Source organism: Ostrea edulis, chromosome 9 (genome assembly GCF_947568905.1).
Source record: "Ostrea edulis chromosome 9, xbOstEdul1.1, whole genome shotgun sequence".
Classification (NCBI taxonomy): domain Eukaryota; kingdom Metazoa; phylum Mollusca; class Bivalvia; order Ostreida; family Ostreidae; genus Ostrea; species Ostrea edulis.
The window spans coordinates 51,790,056-51,804,248 of record NC_079172.1 but is presented as its reverse complement, the minus strand read 5'-3'; the positions used below and the strand labels follow the sequence as shown (position 1 = coordinate 51,804,248).

The window sequence follows — 14,193 nt, the reverse complement described above, 5'->3', positions numbered from 1 at the left end:
TGGCAGTTTGAAGTTCATGATATCATCATTATATTTACATGCCTAAACTCTGGAGGAGGAGTGAAGTCCAAAGTTTGAAATATATTGTTTTGAAATTTTATTCACCATGATCCAAGTTTCATCCATATTTGATGTCCATGAATTTTTCTAGAGATCTTTGTAATTTTCTTGGGAGAAAGCAAATAAACTATATATGCTTTTCATTCATAACTGTACCCACTCCTGGAGCCCAGCAGATTGACATAATTACCGGTAGTCAATTACTAGACGAGTAATACTGGAAATATATAGACTGATGGCAAACTGAATATTCAGTGAATGATGAGAATGTATGCACATTGAACAACAATTAATGCGTCACCTAGCTAATTACAGAAAATGTTATGAGATCTAGCTGCAATTTCTGAATAAAGAGTTTGTATATTTCAGGGTCCTGTGTGTGTGACACTGGATTTGCTGGTGAGGACTGCTCTGTGCCTGCCAATTCTCCCCCTGATGTGGTGGGTGTGGTCGATGCTCTCTGTGACGTCAGTCAAGGGCCTTGTCTGTACTTCTTTGTTCAAGGCTTTGGTTTCCTGGATCAGCCCTCTCTCACTTGCCACTACACATTGGCTGAGAACAATGTAAATTATACATATACTTTGCTTGCTTATCTTTTGCTATACAATGTCTTGGTTCAAGCAATAGAAGATCATTTTTGGAAAACTGTCAAGTATTTGTAAAATGTATGAAAGCTGGCAAAAAAATTGAAGAATTTGCAGTAGTTCAGGAATTAAATAAAAATATTCTGCAAGAAATACGATTACAATGAAATATCAACTTTCAAAAGAAAATAAATGCAGAGGCAATTTTACAACCATAAAACATGGACAAGGCAAAGTGACGAGGTAATACATTGTACATAAGATTTGCTTGGTGATTGTTTTACAGTCCCTGGTGAATATGACCGCTATATTTAGAAGCGAGGAGGAGGTACGGTGCCCCGCATACAGAGGAAGTCTGGCTATCAGTAACAACGGTCTTCTCATCAGTGTATCAGTACAAGTTATCGTGTACGACTCGGTCTGCGAGACCTGTAACGATACTGTCTGTACATTGAGGGTGAGTAGTAATCGGTCGTGTTTGTGTGGATGTTATACAATTCTTAAGTTCCTGTTACAGCCTAGCACTCATTTTGTGTAAAAAATAAAGCAGATGTTAGCTGCAAATTTATGTCCTTCTCGTGTTTAAAGATTTTCTCAACTGACTTTTTAATAAAAATTATGGTCTTAACTTAAGAATTATCAATGCCTGAAAAGAAAAGCCTCAAAAGAATATTAAAATGAATAAGATTGTTGAATTATCCAGACTATCACAGATCTGCTGGAAACAAAAGGTGAGTAATTAATGAATTGTTTGCTTGTCGTGTTGCAGTCTGATGTGTGCAGGATAAGCGGGAAATGTTACGCTGATGGTTTCGTCAATCCTCTGAATGTGAACCAAATCTGTGACGTCAACACCAACAATCAGTGGTCTACACTTAATGGTATCATTGTGTATACTGTAAATGTGGAAATTTATTGAGTTGATTTGCACTTAGTATTCAAGATACTGTTTCTTGTGAATATATCTCATATTGTTTAGTAGATTTGTATGAATTGTAATTCCCAGCAAAATGTAATCGTATTTTTTTTATTATACCTGTTGAGTATAACTGACCACACACACAAATTTCACATTTACGATGAAATTAGGAAATTTACTTCAAGCTGTAGTTTTAAACCTTGTGATTGTCAGTTGATAACGTACGAATCTCACAAATTTTGTTTTCAATGGCACATGTTTTTTGTAGTCCAAAACATCATTGTAAAGAACTACCTCTTCATAAGAATTGTGGGTCAACTCTTGATAACTAGGACTTTCGACATCACCATTGGTGGAACAGGAATTCCGACCCTGATTCCAGGATTTGCTGGTGGAAATGCAGTTTTACTGGATGGAAAGCAGCACCTGACTTACGGAGATCAAACCGACTCATGTTTTGGTGATGTGGAGAAATGTACAAAAGGAGTCACTATTCGATTCAATCTGAGGCTGACTAAACACAGCTCCAAATGTTTTGTGTTCAGCAATGGAGGAGAGGAAGCCTTAAATTACGGATATGCCATGTGGTTTGAAAACAACAAGCTCTATACCAGAACCAGCAACAGGAGATCGGAGTGGACTATCTCCACTTCGTCCGTTAAAGTTGAAAAGTTCATGCAGGTGGAAATGTCATGGAGTCTTCAGAATGGTTTACAACTCAGCATTGACAAAGAAGTTAAGGTTTCAAGCAAGAGATTCATCAGTCGGCCCTCAAATACGTACACAGCTGTGAAAGATTTTGTGATTGGTGGGTCATCAAAGAAGGACAGGAATTGTGGAATGGCTATTGACTCTTTCACTATTGTGTTTGCTTCAGCTGAAATTATCAAAAGAGCAGGGATTAAAACAGGTGACTTTTATTTGAATGCAGATCTCAACTCCAAATGTTTTTCCATTTAATGATCTATTTTCTAATCCACCGATTCTTATTAGAAACTTGCTGAGTTAATGTTTAATGGAGTGTGGATTTTGAAATATATTTTTTTTTGATTTTTTTTTATTAATTTTTCTCTCAGCAATCAATACAGAAAGAAGTCTGTAATGAAACAAACTGGAATTCTAGTTTTTATTAGCAATGCATGTTTTTTGTCAAAAGTGTTACATAAATCATTGAGGTGTATTACTATTCTACCACTAGAATTGCCATCCTTTGAGAAGTCCCCTTCACTTTCCCGCCATGTGGACAGGAACCAGGTGTCCCTTCTGTGTGTGTTTGAGTCACTGTCCCCCTCCCATTCTTACTTTGTGTCCTGGTATGAGGATAGCAGGCTGCTGAGGACTGTAGACACTGGAAATGAGACCAGAGCTGTACTAACTGAACAAGACATGGGAGTTCTGAACTTTGGTGCAGAGGTCAGTTAGACTCTCTGTAGACTTTAAGAAACTTGAGAAATGCTTTCTGTAGACTTTAAGAAACTTGAGAAATGCTTTCTGTAGACTTTAAAAAACTTGAGAAATGCTTTCTGTAGACTTTAAGAAACTTGAGAAATGCTTTCTGTATTCTTGAGGAAATTTCACTCTGCACATTGAAGAGTTCTAATGATTGTACTATCTCAGTTCAAGAAATTGTTAAGCTTTACTGATGAATTTACTAGATATCAAGAGACAATGAAAGGCAAAGATAACGAACAGTAATCAATCTCATAACTCCTGTACAATTTACTCTTGTCAAATTGAAAAATATTGTAGGGCACAATGACTACAATCATTTTCCAGAATGAATATGGAATATTCTTAGTTTGAATTTTAATGCTGAGAGTGATCTGTCTTCAGATAGTGACCTTTGAAGTTTGTTATTAGGTTATTTGTTATTTTAATGGCTTCTGAAGTTAGCTGTTTCAATCATTTTTTAAAAGTTCAATGAAAGAAGCATGCACTCTTCCAGTTTAGTACTGGGGTGTCTAAGGAATTTTATATTGGAGTGAGAAGGCTTGTACGTATGTTATGGATGTTATGAATTCCATAGATGTATCTACCCAGTAAACTTATTAAGTAATAATAAATTCCGTTTGTCTCCAAAAGTCAAACATTCGGAAAATTAATTTCGTAAAATTGAGAAGTTATGTTACTTCGATGTTTTCCAAATGGCTGCAAATTTTAGAAGTAAATGATGTATATTACATACGAAATAAAATAAGTGTAGTTGTGTTTTAAAATCTTGAGCTTTATGCGGGTCAAGATTTAAAGGCAGTTATCCTATAAATGGTTGTAGTCCTATCTTGATAGGGAGACCTGTATCTGTTTGGAACCTGTTGATCAATAGATTCCTATTTTTGTTGTATAACAGTTATACTGTGGGGTATCAGCCTGTCTAGCTGACAACTGTAACAACACCAAAGGACCGGAGAAAATGAGTGACAGAATCAGCTCAGCCGTCAAGGTAACTCGCAATGTCCGGTAATGTTTAATACTTGTGAGGGAATGTAGCGATGGACAGGTGTGCTATTTGTAGTACACTTATACATGTTCTGAAATCAATATCATATCAGCACATGTACAGACATCAATACTATTCAAAAAGTTATAATTGTATAAATCCTGTACAACAAAATTTCAGGTATTGAAGAGTCTGCTTTGTGTATAATATGGTTACTATGATGATATTGATGGGAAAGATGCGATTGTAAGCATTTAAAACTAAAACGTTCTTCTCAGATTTAATGTCTAGCATTTAACAATGCTTTTTCCAGATTTTGTCCAGTAAAGTGACAGTGTATGAGGGAGGAGACACAGAGTGTGTTAAGTTAGAGACCCCCTTCCCACCACGATTGTTCTGTAATACCACAGACAACACCACAGCATGTGGCATCCATGTTTCCTATGGCTTCAAATCTCACAAGCAGACTAAGTGTGCCACAGGTCGGTACATACCCCAAGCTGTATTCAAACAGAGTGATGCCGTTACCACGCCATCTTGTGGAGTGACTGTGACTGACCAGCAGTGGATGAAGCCGGCTTGTGTCGAAGTCTACGGAGTTCCCGAGGGCCTCAAGGACAAAAATAAGAATATAGATGCCCAGCTAGATGTTTCCATTCTCACTGGTACAGTTGTCTCCCCTGTATTGGTCAGTTACACGGTGAAGGTGGAGGTCATTGATAAGGATAAATTGTCCATGTGCCAGTCTGTGGGAGATCCACACATTACTACGTTTGATGACAGGTAGATTTTCTTGGCTAGATCGACCAAATGGCTTCATTGTCACATTTAGTTGATCCACATTTCCATGTGCGAAGCATTAAGTCATTTTACATACTAGATGCATTAGATGTCAAATGAGATGAAAGTAATAGATGTTGGTATTCTGGTATTGAAATTCACCGCTAGAGGTCAATGTAATCTGCACTCCACTGCTTAACATGTGTTCATATATTTGTAGGACATATGATGTCTTCCAAGAGGGAGAATTCATTCTATATCGACATAAAACACTTCCTTACGAGGTGAGTGAAAAATTTCTAGCCATGATAACATTGGTTATGTACGCTTTATTCTGCAAAATGTTATGGGTCTGTGATTTCCAAAAGAAATGATAGGAGCAGAATTTTAAAGTCTTGATTTCAATTCTGTTTTGTATTTTTTAAATGGAGTTCCCAGACATGATATTTAGAAATTATGATAGTTATTGTACACATGGTAATTGTATATTTTCATCACAGATTCGCTCCTTCTTCCGCTCCTGTAATAAACGAGCTGCCTGTAATTGTGCTGTGGCTGCGAGAATTGGTGATGATGTCATAGTTCTGGACAGATGTGGAGCCAGCAACAAAAAGGCCAAGAAACAGCCGCTTGTTCCGAAGCTTTACCTGAACGGAGAGCTGACAACAGGAACAGCCATTACCAGATTCAATAATGGACGGAAATACAAGGTACAGGCTATTTTTAACATGGAATTAAATTTCAACTGGTTCCTTAAGTCTACCTAAAACATACAACTGACCTCAGCAGAGATTGACATTAATGGTTGTGTGATTGCAGTCTATAACAGTGTATAATATATTCATATATAAATTCATTATTTCAAGGTTTTTAAATTTTGGGCAGTCAATATTTGAAATCTGGCAAGTCATAGTTTGGGTTTATTTGCCTGAAGGGTTAATATCTTTCCCTGCTTGTCAACAGCTTTAATAATGGACAAACATGTGGGGTAGGGGAATATTTTAACATGAAGTTACAAACTGACAGCTGACCTGGAGTTTTGTGTTGGCTGCACAAAAACAGTGAGAGGAAAGGAAGGTTGCTTGGATTTAGTTGCAGTGAAACATGGCTTTGTGATGCTTTGTATAGTGCTTGTTGGATGACATTCATACTGACTAGATGACAGACTTGGTCACAACTTGTTTATATATGGGTGTATTAGGGTAAATCATGATGTTGTTCTGTTAACATTGTAGATTGTATTCCCCACTGGAGGACAGTTAATTGTAAAGGTGAATGGTAGAAAGAAGGAATTCCTCAACATTTGGTACAAAGCGTCCGCTGACGATTACCTCAACTCGGAGGGTAAGATGTAGGAAATGTGAATGTGGTGTATCAAACAAACAAACCAAGTCGGGTTAAAAAAAAAAAATGATAAAATTGAAGTATAACATATAAAGTTTAGTAGAATTTGTTCTAATACATGTGTAGTTTTTGTGTCTACACATTGAGGATGAATTTTGTGGAATGTTAAGATCAATGCTTGAATGAATGAAACTTCTGCCTTTTATGATTACATTTACTTGTCACCAAATTTTGTGATGGTACTGTATACTATGTGAACCTGTGCACTTGGTGTTTTCAGAATGCTCTTTTCAATTTTGAGAAAGTTGCAGCCATCTGTAGTTCTATTTTCATGATATTTCTGTACATTCTGTCAGTATCTCTCCCCCCCCCCCCTAACAATTTTTAGGGGAGTATTGGTTTCACCATGTCTGTCTCTCTTTTCATTTATCCATCTATTAAAACAAATAACTAGTTTCACTTGGTCTCTCTACGTGCATTTGTCGTCTTTTCAGTTTTCATTTATGTTTTTATTCTCATTTCTCTAAAGCTGTATAATGTGTTTAAAAAATATCTGTACCATTATACTGACTGACAGATTTCTTTACAATTTTATGCTGAATATAACACATTTCTTTTAAATTACTATTTTACACTGAATATTTGATGGATTTCTTTACTATTTTACACTGAATATTTGAGGGATTTCTTTACCATTTTACTCTGACTATTTGACGGATTTCTTTACAATTTCACTCTGACTAATTGACAGGTCTATGTGGACATTATGATGGAGATTCCAGCAATGATCTGTTGTTACCTAGTGGTAGATTGTACTCAGGAAAAGAAAGGAGACCCAAGGATTTTTCCAAGAGCTGGAGGTGTGTCAATAAGAAAAGACAATACTAGTGAAGGTGTCAAACTATAGTTTGTGGCATCTCTGCTGAAAATAAATAAAATAATTATAACTGATTTATTTTACAGATATTTTCTTTGTATTATATTTTCTCTGTGTTTTCTTGTTGTAACTTATTGTTCTCACACTCAAGGATTGATGAAATGGGAATTGAGACCATATACTCTGGAGTCTGTACTGATGAAGTGAATGGGGTGGTTCCCCCACTCCCCATATACTGTGATTGTAACCTTGGATCCGCCCCAGTCTGTGGAGCAGATCTCGACATTTCCTACTGTACCAAGCCTGGCAAAAAAGAAAGAAGGAGGAAGAAAGGACTTGTGGGCGAGGAGATAACTGACATGGTGATTCAGCAGGCTGTCTCCCCACCCCCCAAATGTCTGTCCCGAGCAGCGCTTATTCTGTTTGAATACAATGCTACATACATTGCACGGGTAAGTTTTATCAATGATGTTTCAGATGGAATTTCAATTACAGCTCACTTCAGCTGGAGCTGCAGTTTGTTCGTACTCTAAAATTAAAGTTTTCTTAATGCTTACAGTTTATTTTTTCCCCCAAAGTTGTATAGAACTTTCAAACAAGCTTCATTTTTGTGAATTTATGAATAGAATTCCAAAAAAATTAACTATTACTCTTAACCCTGCCTATAATCTTGTCTTGAATTTGATTGGTCAGGATTATACATGGCCGACTCCCAATAATGTGACGGAGGTAGAAGCGTTTCAGAAGTGTAAGACGACAGTCGAGGCCAACGTCGCTTTCCAGGGCTGTAAAAATGTCCCAGATATTGGATTCTCCGTCTCTCTCGACTCGTGTGTCATTGACATTCAGGTAAAATCAGTCATTTCTTCTAATATGTGTATCATTGACATTCAGGTATAAAATCAGTCATTTCTTCTATGATATGAAGTCTGAATTCAGTAAATCAGAATTAATGCTCTAAATGACTGTAATTTGATGTTCGAATTGATTGAAGGGTTGTAATGATAATAGTTTGTGGATGATAACCTGTGTATTGTTCCTCTGTGTGATTACAGATTATGGACGACCTTAGCTGGGCACAGGAAGCTATAGCAGCTGTTATTCAGCGCTGTCAGACACAGATGGAAATCAATGTAGAGCTCTGGGTCAATGTCTCCGGCGAAGTCATCCCAAGTCCAGCGGTAATAGACAATCTGTGTCCTAATGCCTGCAGTGGACAGGGAACATGTAAAGATAGTAAGTATCGGAACATGTAAAGATAGGAAGTATCGGAACATGTAAAGATAGTAAGTATCGGAACATGTAAAGATAGGAAGTATCGGAACATGTAGAGATAGGAAGTATCGGAACATGTAAAGATAGTAAGTATTGGAACATGTAAAGATAGTAAGTATCAATCGGAACAGAGGAGCTGCTGGGGTTTTTTCTCTCTCAGTACTGCTATTATTTGGAGTTTTTTTTATGCAAATGGAAGAAATCTGCACAATTTAAATCATTTTGAATTTGACATGTAGGTTGCTACTTATGTTTTTATTTTCACTTTCACAATATAGCACCTACATGTGGCATGTGCTTCTCATCATACAGCTGGTTGGTGGATCTTGATATAGTCGCATTGAATTGAACATATTTTGTAATATAGTAGACACATGAATTAATTTTTACTAGTCATATCTAGTTTTTTGTAATAAATCATCAATGATTCTTTAAAGGAGATTTTATTACATGTATAAAATAATAAACTGAAGTTTTCTTTCCATTACTATATATATAACATGTATGCAACAACAAATATAGCTACATAACTCTCCTACCAACATCTCCCTCAAAAACCTATCATTTGTCTGATTCTTGTATTGCTTGGATACAGTTTTATATTGATCCATGATTATTTTATTCACCAGGTGAATGTACCTGTAATTCCGGTTTCTATGGGGATGACTGTTCCATTGACCTGACGGCACCACCTGCAGTTGATGACATCCCCGACTACCTGTGTGACCTTTTGAAGTCTGACTGTAGAACTGTCATCATTAATGGTGATGGCTTCCTTCAGATTGGAACGCTGATCTGCAAAATTCAAAAATTAGTAAGTGTACAAGAGCTTATAATGAATTACAATGGAGTAATGTAATTTTCTCTTGATTATTTTAATTTCTTTAGGCTAAAAAAATGGCAAAAAGTGACTCTCCAGTAATTTGAATTTAAAGATTTATTATGATTGATGAGGAGTTAACTCAATATTTCAGTCAAATTTATTATGCCCTCTTTTTGAAAAAGAGGGGGTATATTGTTTTGCACCTGTTGGTTGGTTGATCTGTAGACCAAGTATTGTCTGCTCAGTATCTTTTACCCTTTGCTTGACAGACACCAAACTTGTACGCTGGTACATGTACATCTTAAGGAGTAGATGACCCCTATCGAGTTGGAGGTCACATGGTCAAGGGTCAATCTACTCTGGATATAGGAAGATATTGTCCGCTCACATCTTGAAAACCCTTTCCTTGACCAACATCACACTTGGTTCATTGGTACATGGGGTGCCATAGATGAACCCTATTGATTTTGGGTTCACATGGTCAAGGGTCAATCTGGATATAGTAATATATTGTCTCCTCTATATTTTTAGAATCATTTGTTTAAATGACACCAAACTTGGTACAATCGTACATCCTAAGGAGTAGATGACCCCTATTGATTTTGAGGTCACTTGGTCAAAGGTCTAGAGTCAATTCACTTTAGACATAGGAATGTCTTGAATATCTTGAATTGTTTTGGCACTACTTTCAATTAAATTATACATGTGTATAACCGTTTTTGATTTTGCACCATGGGGACTACATGTTTCTGAAATATTTCTTGTTTATTTACATGTTAGATAAAACACGAGATTTTTATTGACCATAGAGTATAAAATTATAGCATACATGGTGTTTAACATTTACATGTAGCACATGTTGATCTGACATGAACTGTTTGGTGTAATTATGAATTATGAACTCCAGTTTTGCCACTACATTGATGTTTACATCTTTATTGCTGTGGAAATATGAATACCAATAATAAAGTAAGCTTGCAGTGTGTTGTTGGACATGGGATAGGAGAGATAGGAGAGAATGGGTGGGAGGGGCAGGAGAAGGGGACCCTAGGGAGAGAGGAAAGGGAGGATAGAGAGAAGTAGAGGTGAAGGAGGAGAGAAAGAAAAGAAGTTGACACTCACAGTCTCCCTTTTTATACTAGCGAGTTTGTATTACAGAGAAGACAAGGAGTGGAGTTTGTTATGGACGGAGGGTCAGTGACGATCAATGCCAGCTATGTCAGTCGTGAACAGGTCAGCTGTAAATTGCCGAACTCTGGAGTGTACAATGTCAGTGTCAGTAATGACGGAAATAACTTCGGAGCGGAGCTGACCTTCATAGGTTATGACTCCTCCTGCTACACCTGTCATGGGTCTGGATGTTCCCAAAGGGTGGGTATTTTAAATCCAAATTTTTTTTCAATGATGAGGCTGTCTTGAGGAATGTTGTGGAAATGAATATTGCTGTGAAGAAATTATTTTGAATTTATGCAGATGTAAAGTAAGAGCAAGAAAGTTCATGCCTTTCAATCTCAAGTAAAACATAATATTAGAAAATGCAGAATCGACTCTGTCCTTGTGCCTGTCATCTTTATCAGTTGGACACAATATCTAGAATAGTTTTAATGTACATCTCCTTCAATCTCTAATGATTTCATTGTGACATGATAAGTTTAACAGTTGTCAACTTAAACCCTTCATATTTATTCAAAAGAAATTCATGATTAAATAGATATCTCTGGATTTTGTGGTCAAAGGTCAAGGCCACAGCAGACCTGTAATCCAAATTATAACAAATATCTTGAAAAGTTTTTAACATGTCATTCTCAATTTTTGCAGAAAGGTTTATTAAAGAAATATAGACCCGACCCCCCCCCCCCCCCCCTAAATTATGATCCATTCGCATGTAGCCTTCATATCAGGCATCACTTTTGTTGTGACTCGGTATCTTGAACAGTTTTTTTTTTTAAAAAGTTCTTATTTTTAATTATGCAAAGGTAGTTGCATAAGGTAGTTGCATTGATCATTACAGAAAACACCTTAGTACGGATTTTTTCTTTTGTTCATGAGGTCAAAGTTAACAGCAGACCTTCACAACGCAAGAGTTTTCACTTTTAAATTATTAGAGCTCTCATAGTTTAAACAAAGGTAGTTAACCCTGCAATTGAACATAGAAATACTGATCTCAGGAAAAAACCATAGATCACCCCTCTCTGTCATTACAAATGTTAATGAATTCTGTGTCATTAGCATTAGTACATGTAACACATGTTGGAGTCTGTTTTTAATTTATTGGGTTGATTGTTTTAATTTTTACAGACGGATGTCTGTTTGATTGGAGGTGCCTGTTTAGGACGAGGATTTAAGAACATTGGAAATTCTCTAGAAGTTTGTTCTCCTAATAGAACCATGACTGCTTGGACAACAATCACACGTAAGTTAAACAACAATTACATGTAAGTTACAACAATCACACGTAAGTTAAACAACAATTACATGTAAGTTACAACAATCACACGTAAGTTAAACAACAATTACATGTAAGTTACAACAATCACACGTAAGTTAAACAACAATTACATGTAAGTTACAACAATCACATGTAAGTTACAACAATCACACGTAAGTTACAACAATCACACCAACAATCACACGTAAGTTACAACAATCACACGTAAGTTACAACAATCACATGTAAGTTACAACAATCACACGTAAGTTACAACAATCACAGGTAAGTTACACAACAATCACATGTAAGTTACAACAATCACACGTAAGTTACAACAATCACACGTAAGTTACAACAATCACACGTAAGTTACACAACAATCACACGTAAGTTACACAACAATCACACGTAAGTTACAACAATCACACGTAAGTTACACAACAATCACACGTAAGTTACACAACAATCACACGTAAGTTACACAACAATCACATGTAAGTTACAACAATCACATGTAAGTTACAACAATCACACCAACAATCACATGTAAGTTACAACAATCACACGTAAGTTACAACAATCACATGTAAGTTACAACAATCACACGTAAGTTACAACAATCACACCAACAATCACATGTAAGTTACAACAATCACACCAACAATCACATGTAAGTTACAACAATCACACGTAAGTTACAACAATCACACGTAAGTTACAACAATCACACGTAAGTTACAACAATCACATGTAAGTTACAACAATCACACGTAAGTTACAACAATCACACCAACAATCACATGTAAGTTACAACAATCACATGTAAGTTACAACAATCACACGTAAGTTACAATAATCACACGTAAGTTACAACAATCACATGTAAGTTACAACAATCACATGTAAGTTACAACAATCACACGTAAGTTACAACAATCACATGTAAGTTACAACAATCACACCAACAATCACATGTAAGTTACAACAATCACACGTAAGTTACAACAATCACACGTAAGTTACAACAATCACATGTAAGTTACAACAATCACATGTAAGTTACAACAATCACATGTAAGTTACAACAATCACACCAACAATAACACGTAAGTTACACAACAATCACATGTAAGTTACAACAATCACACGTAAGTTACAACAATCACACGTAAGTTACAACAATCACATGTAAGTTACAACAATCACATGTAAGTTACAACAATCACACCAACAATCACACGTAAGTTACACAACAATCACATGTAAGTTACAACAATCACATGTAAGTTACAACAATCACACCAACAATAACACGTAAGTTACAACAATAACACGTAAGTTACAACAATCACACGTAAGTTACAACAATCACACGTAAGTTACACAACAATCACACGTAAGTTACACAACAATCACATGTAAGTTACAACAATCACACGTAAGTTACAACAATCACATGTAAGTTACAACAATCACACCAACAATAACACGTAAGTTACAACAATCACATGTAAGTTACACAACAATCACACATAAGTTACACTTTTTTAATGAACATTTGGTATCCAAGAGAAATGATATATAACGTTGATCATGCATGACTTTGTACACTTCTACCGCACTGTATCAAACCAAAGACATTTCACATTTATCTAGTACATTTATTTAGTAGTGTCCTTGGCTAAGTGCCCGGCATTAGAAGCGAATGTCATGGATTTTTAAGTGTCACCTTAAAAACAAAAATCCTTGCATGACATATGATATAAAACTCTCTGCCACAGCCTTGACTGCCATTTGTATGTCAAACTTTGTGGTGCTTCACCTACACGTGGTGAAGTGTTCAAGTCTATAAGAGTGAAAAATTCTCAAATGAAACATAAAACAACATACTGTAACAATACATAAATGAAGAAACAGTACTAGAGATTAAAATTCTCAAATGAAACATGAAACAACATACTGTAACAATACATAAATGAAGAAACAGTACTAGAGATTAAAATTCAGAGGTTGAATTCAGTATCAATCCCATGACAGCTTCTTGAAAGATCATTAAAAAGGAATTTTGGTTTTGATATTCAAAGTATGCTTCTTACAGGAATATTAATTGATTTATTTCTTTTAGGTGAAATCATAGTACAAATCTCTTACACCTTCATCACAATCATAAACAACGTCCTGATTACTCGGTCCACCAACTACACAGTGATTGGAAACCCCTCCCTAGTGACCGGTCCCACTGGTCAAGCCCTGCAGCTGGATGGGGCCACTCAGTACATAGATCTTTCTAACAGTGACAATGGCTGCCTGGGTAACCCTGCTCAGTGCGAGTTTGGTCTGTCTGTGACCTTTAACCTGAAGTTTGTGACCTTCACGGAGAACATGTACATTTTCTCTAATGGCGGAGATGAGCCTGATGGATTTGGAGTGGCTATGTATTACCGTAGAAACCGACTATTCCTGACGATCAGTACAGAGACCAGAGAGTGGACAGTGGAGACGACCTTGATCAAGGTCAATGTGTTCTACGCGGTTGACTTCTCATGGAGTGAACAGACTGGTTTAGTACTTTACTTGGATGGTAAAGAAGTGGCTTCAACAAAAACTTACATCACAAAGACTGTGACTGTGACCATTACGACCAAGTTCTACATTGGTCTGTC

The 14,193-nt window shown here is 36.3% G+C and overlaps 1 protein-coding gene across 1 annotated transcript in view; it reads left to right on the top strand.

Moving 5' to 3' along the window:
* Positions 1-14,193, top strand: part of LOC125658020 (uncharacterized) — a 150,429-nt gene that overhangs the window by 110,204 nt on the left and 26,032 nt on the right. Inside the window, exons 116-133 of the mRNA XM_056149514.1 lie at positions 430-623; positions 931-1,101; positions 1,414-1,525; positions 1,832-2,473; positions 2,762-2,976; positions 3,911-4,003; positions 4,314-4,783; positions 5,001-5,064; positions 5,281-5,490; positions 6,016-6,124; positions 6,876-6,984; positions 7,153-7,453; positions 7,695-7,850; positions 8,057-8,237; positions 8,906-9,090; positions 10,258-10,470; positions 11,398-11,512; positions 13,656-14,193. The exon at positions 13,656-14,193 is cut by the window's right edge and continues 221 nt beyond it. Coding sequence (XP_056005489.1) covers positions 430-623; positions 931-1,101; positions 1,414-1,525; positions 1,832-2,473; positions 2,762-2,976; positions 3,911-4,003; positions 4,314-4,783; positions 5,001-5,064; positions 5,281-5,490; positions 6,016-6,124; positions 6,876-6,984; positions 7,153-7,453; positions 7,695-7,850; positions 8,057-8,237; positions 8,906-9,090; positions 10,258-10,470; positions 11,398-11,512; positions 13,656-14,193 — 4,078 coding nt within the window. The remainder of the gene's footprint in view (positions 1-429; positions 624-930; positions 1,102-1,413; positions 1,526-1,831; positions 2,474-2,761; positions 2,977-3,910; positions 4,004-4,313; positions 4,784-5,000; positions 5,065-5,280; positions 5,491-6,015; positions 6,125-6,875; positions 6,985-7,152; positions 7,454-7,694; positions 7,851-8,056; positions 8,238-8,905; positions 9,091-10,257; positions 10,471-11,397; positions 11,513-13,655) is intronic.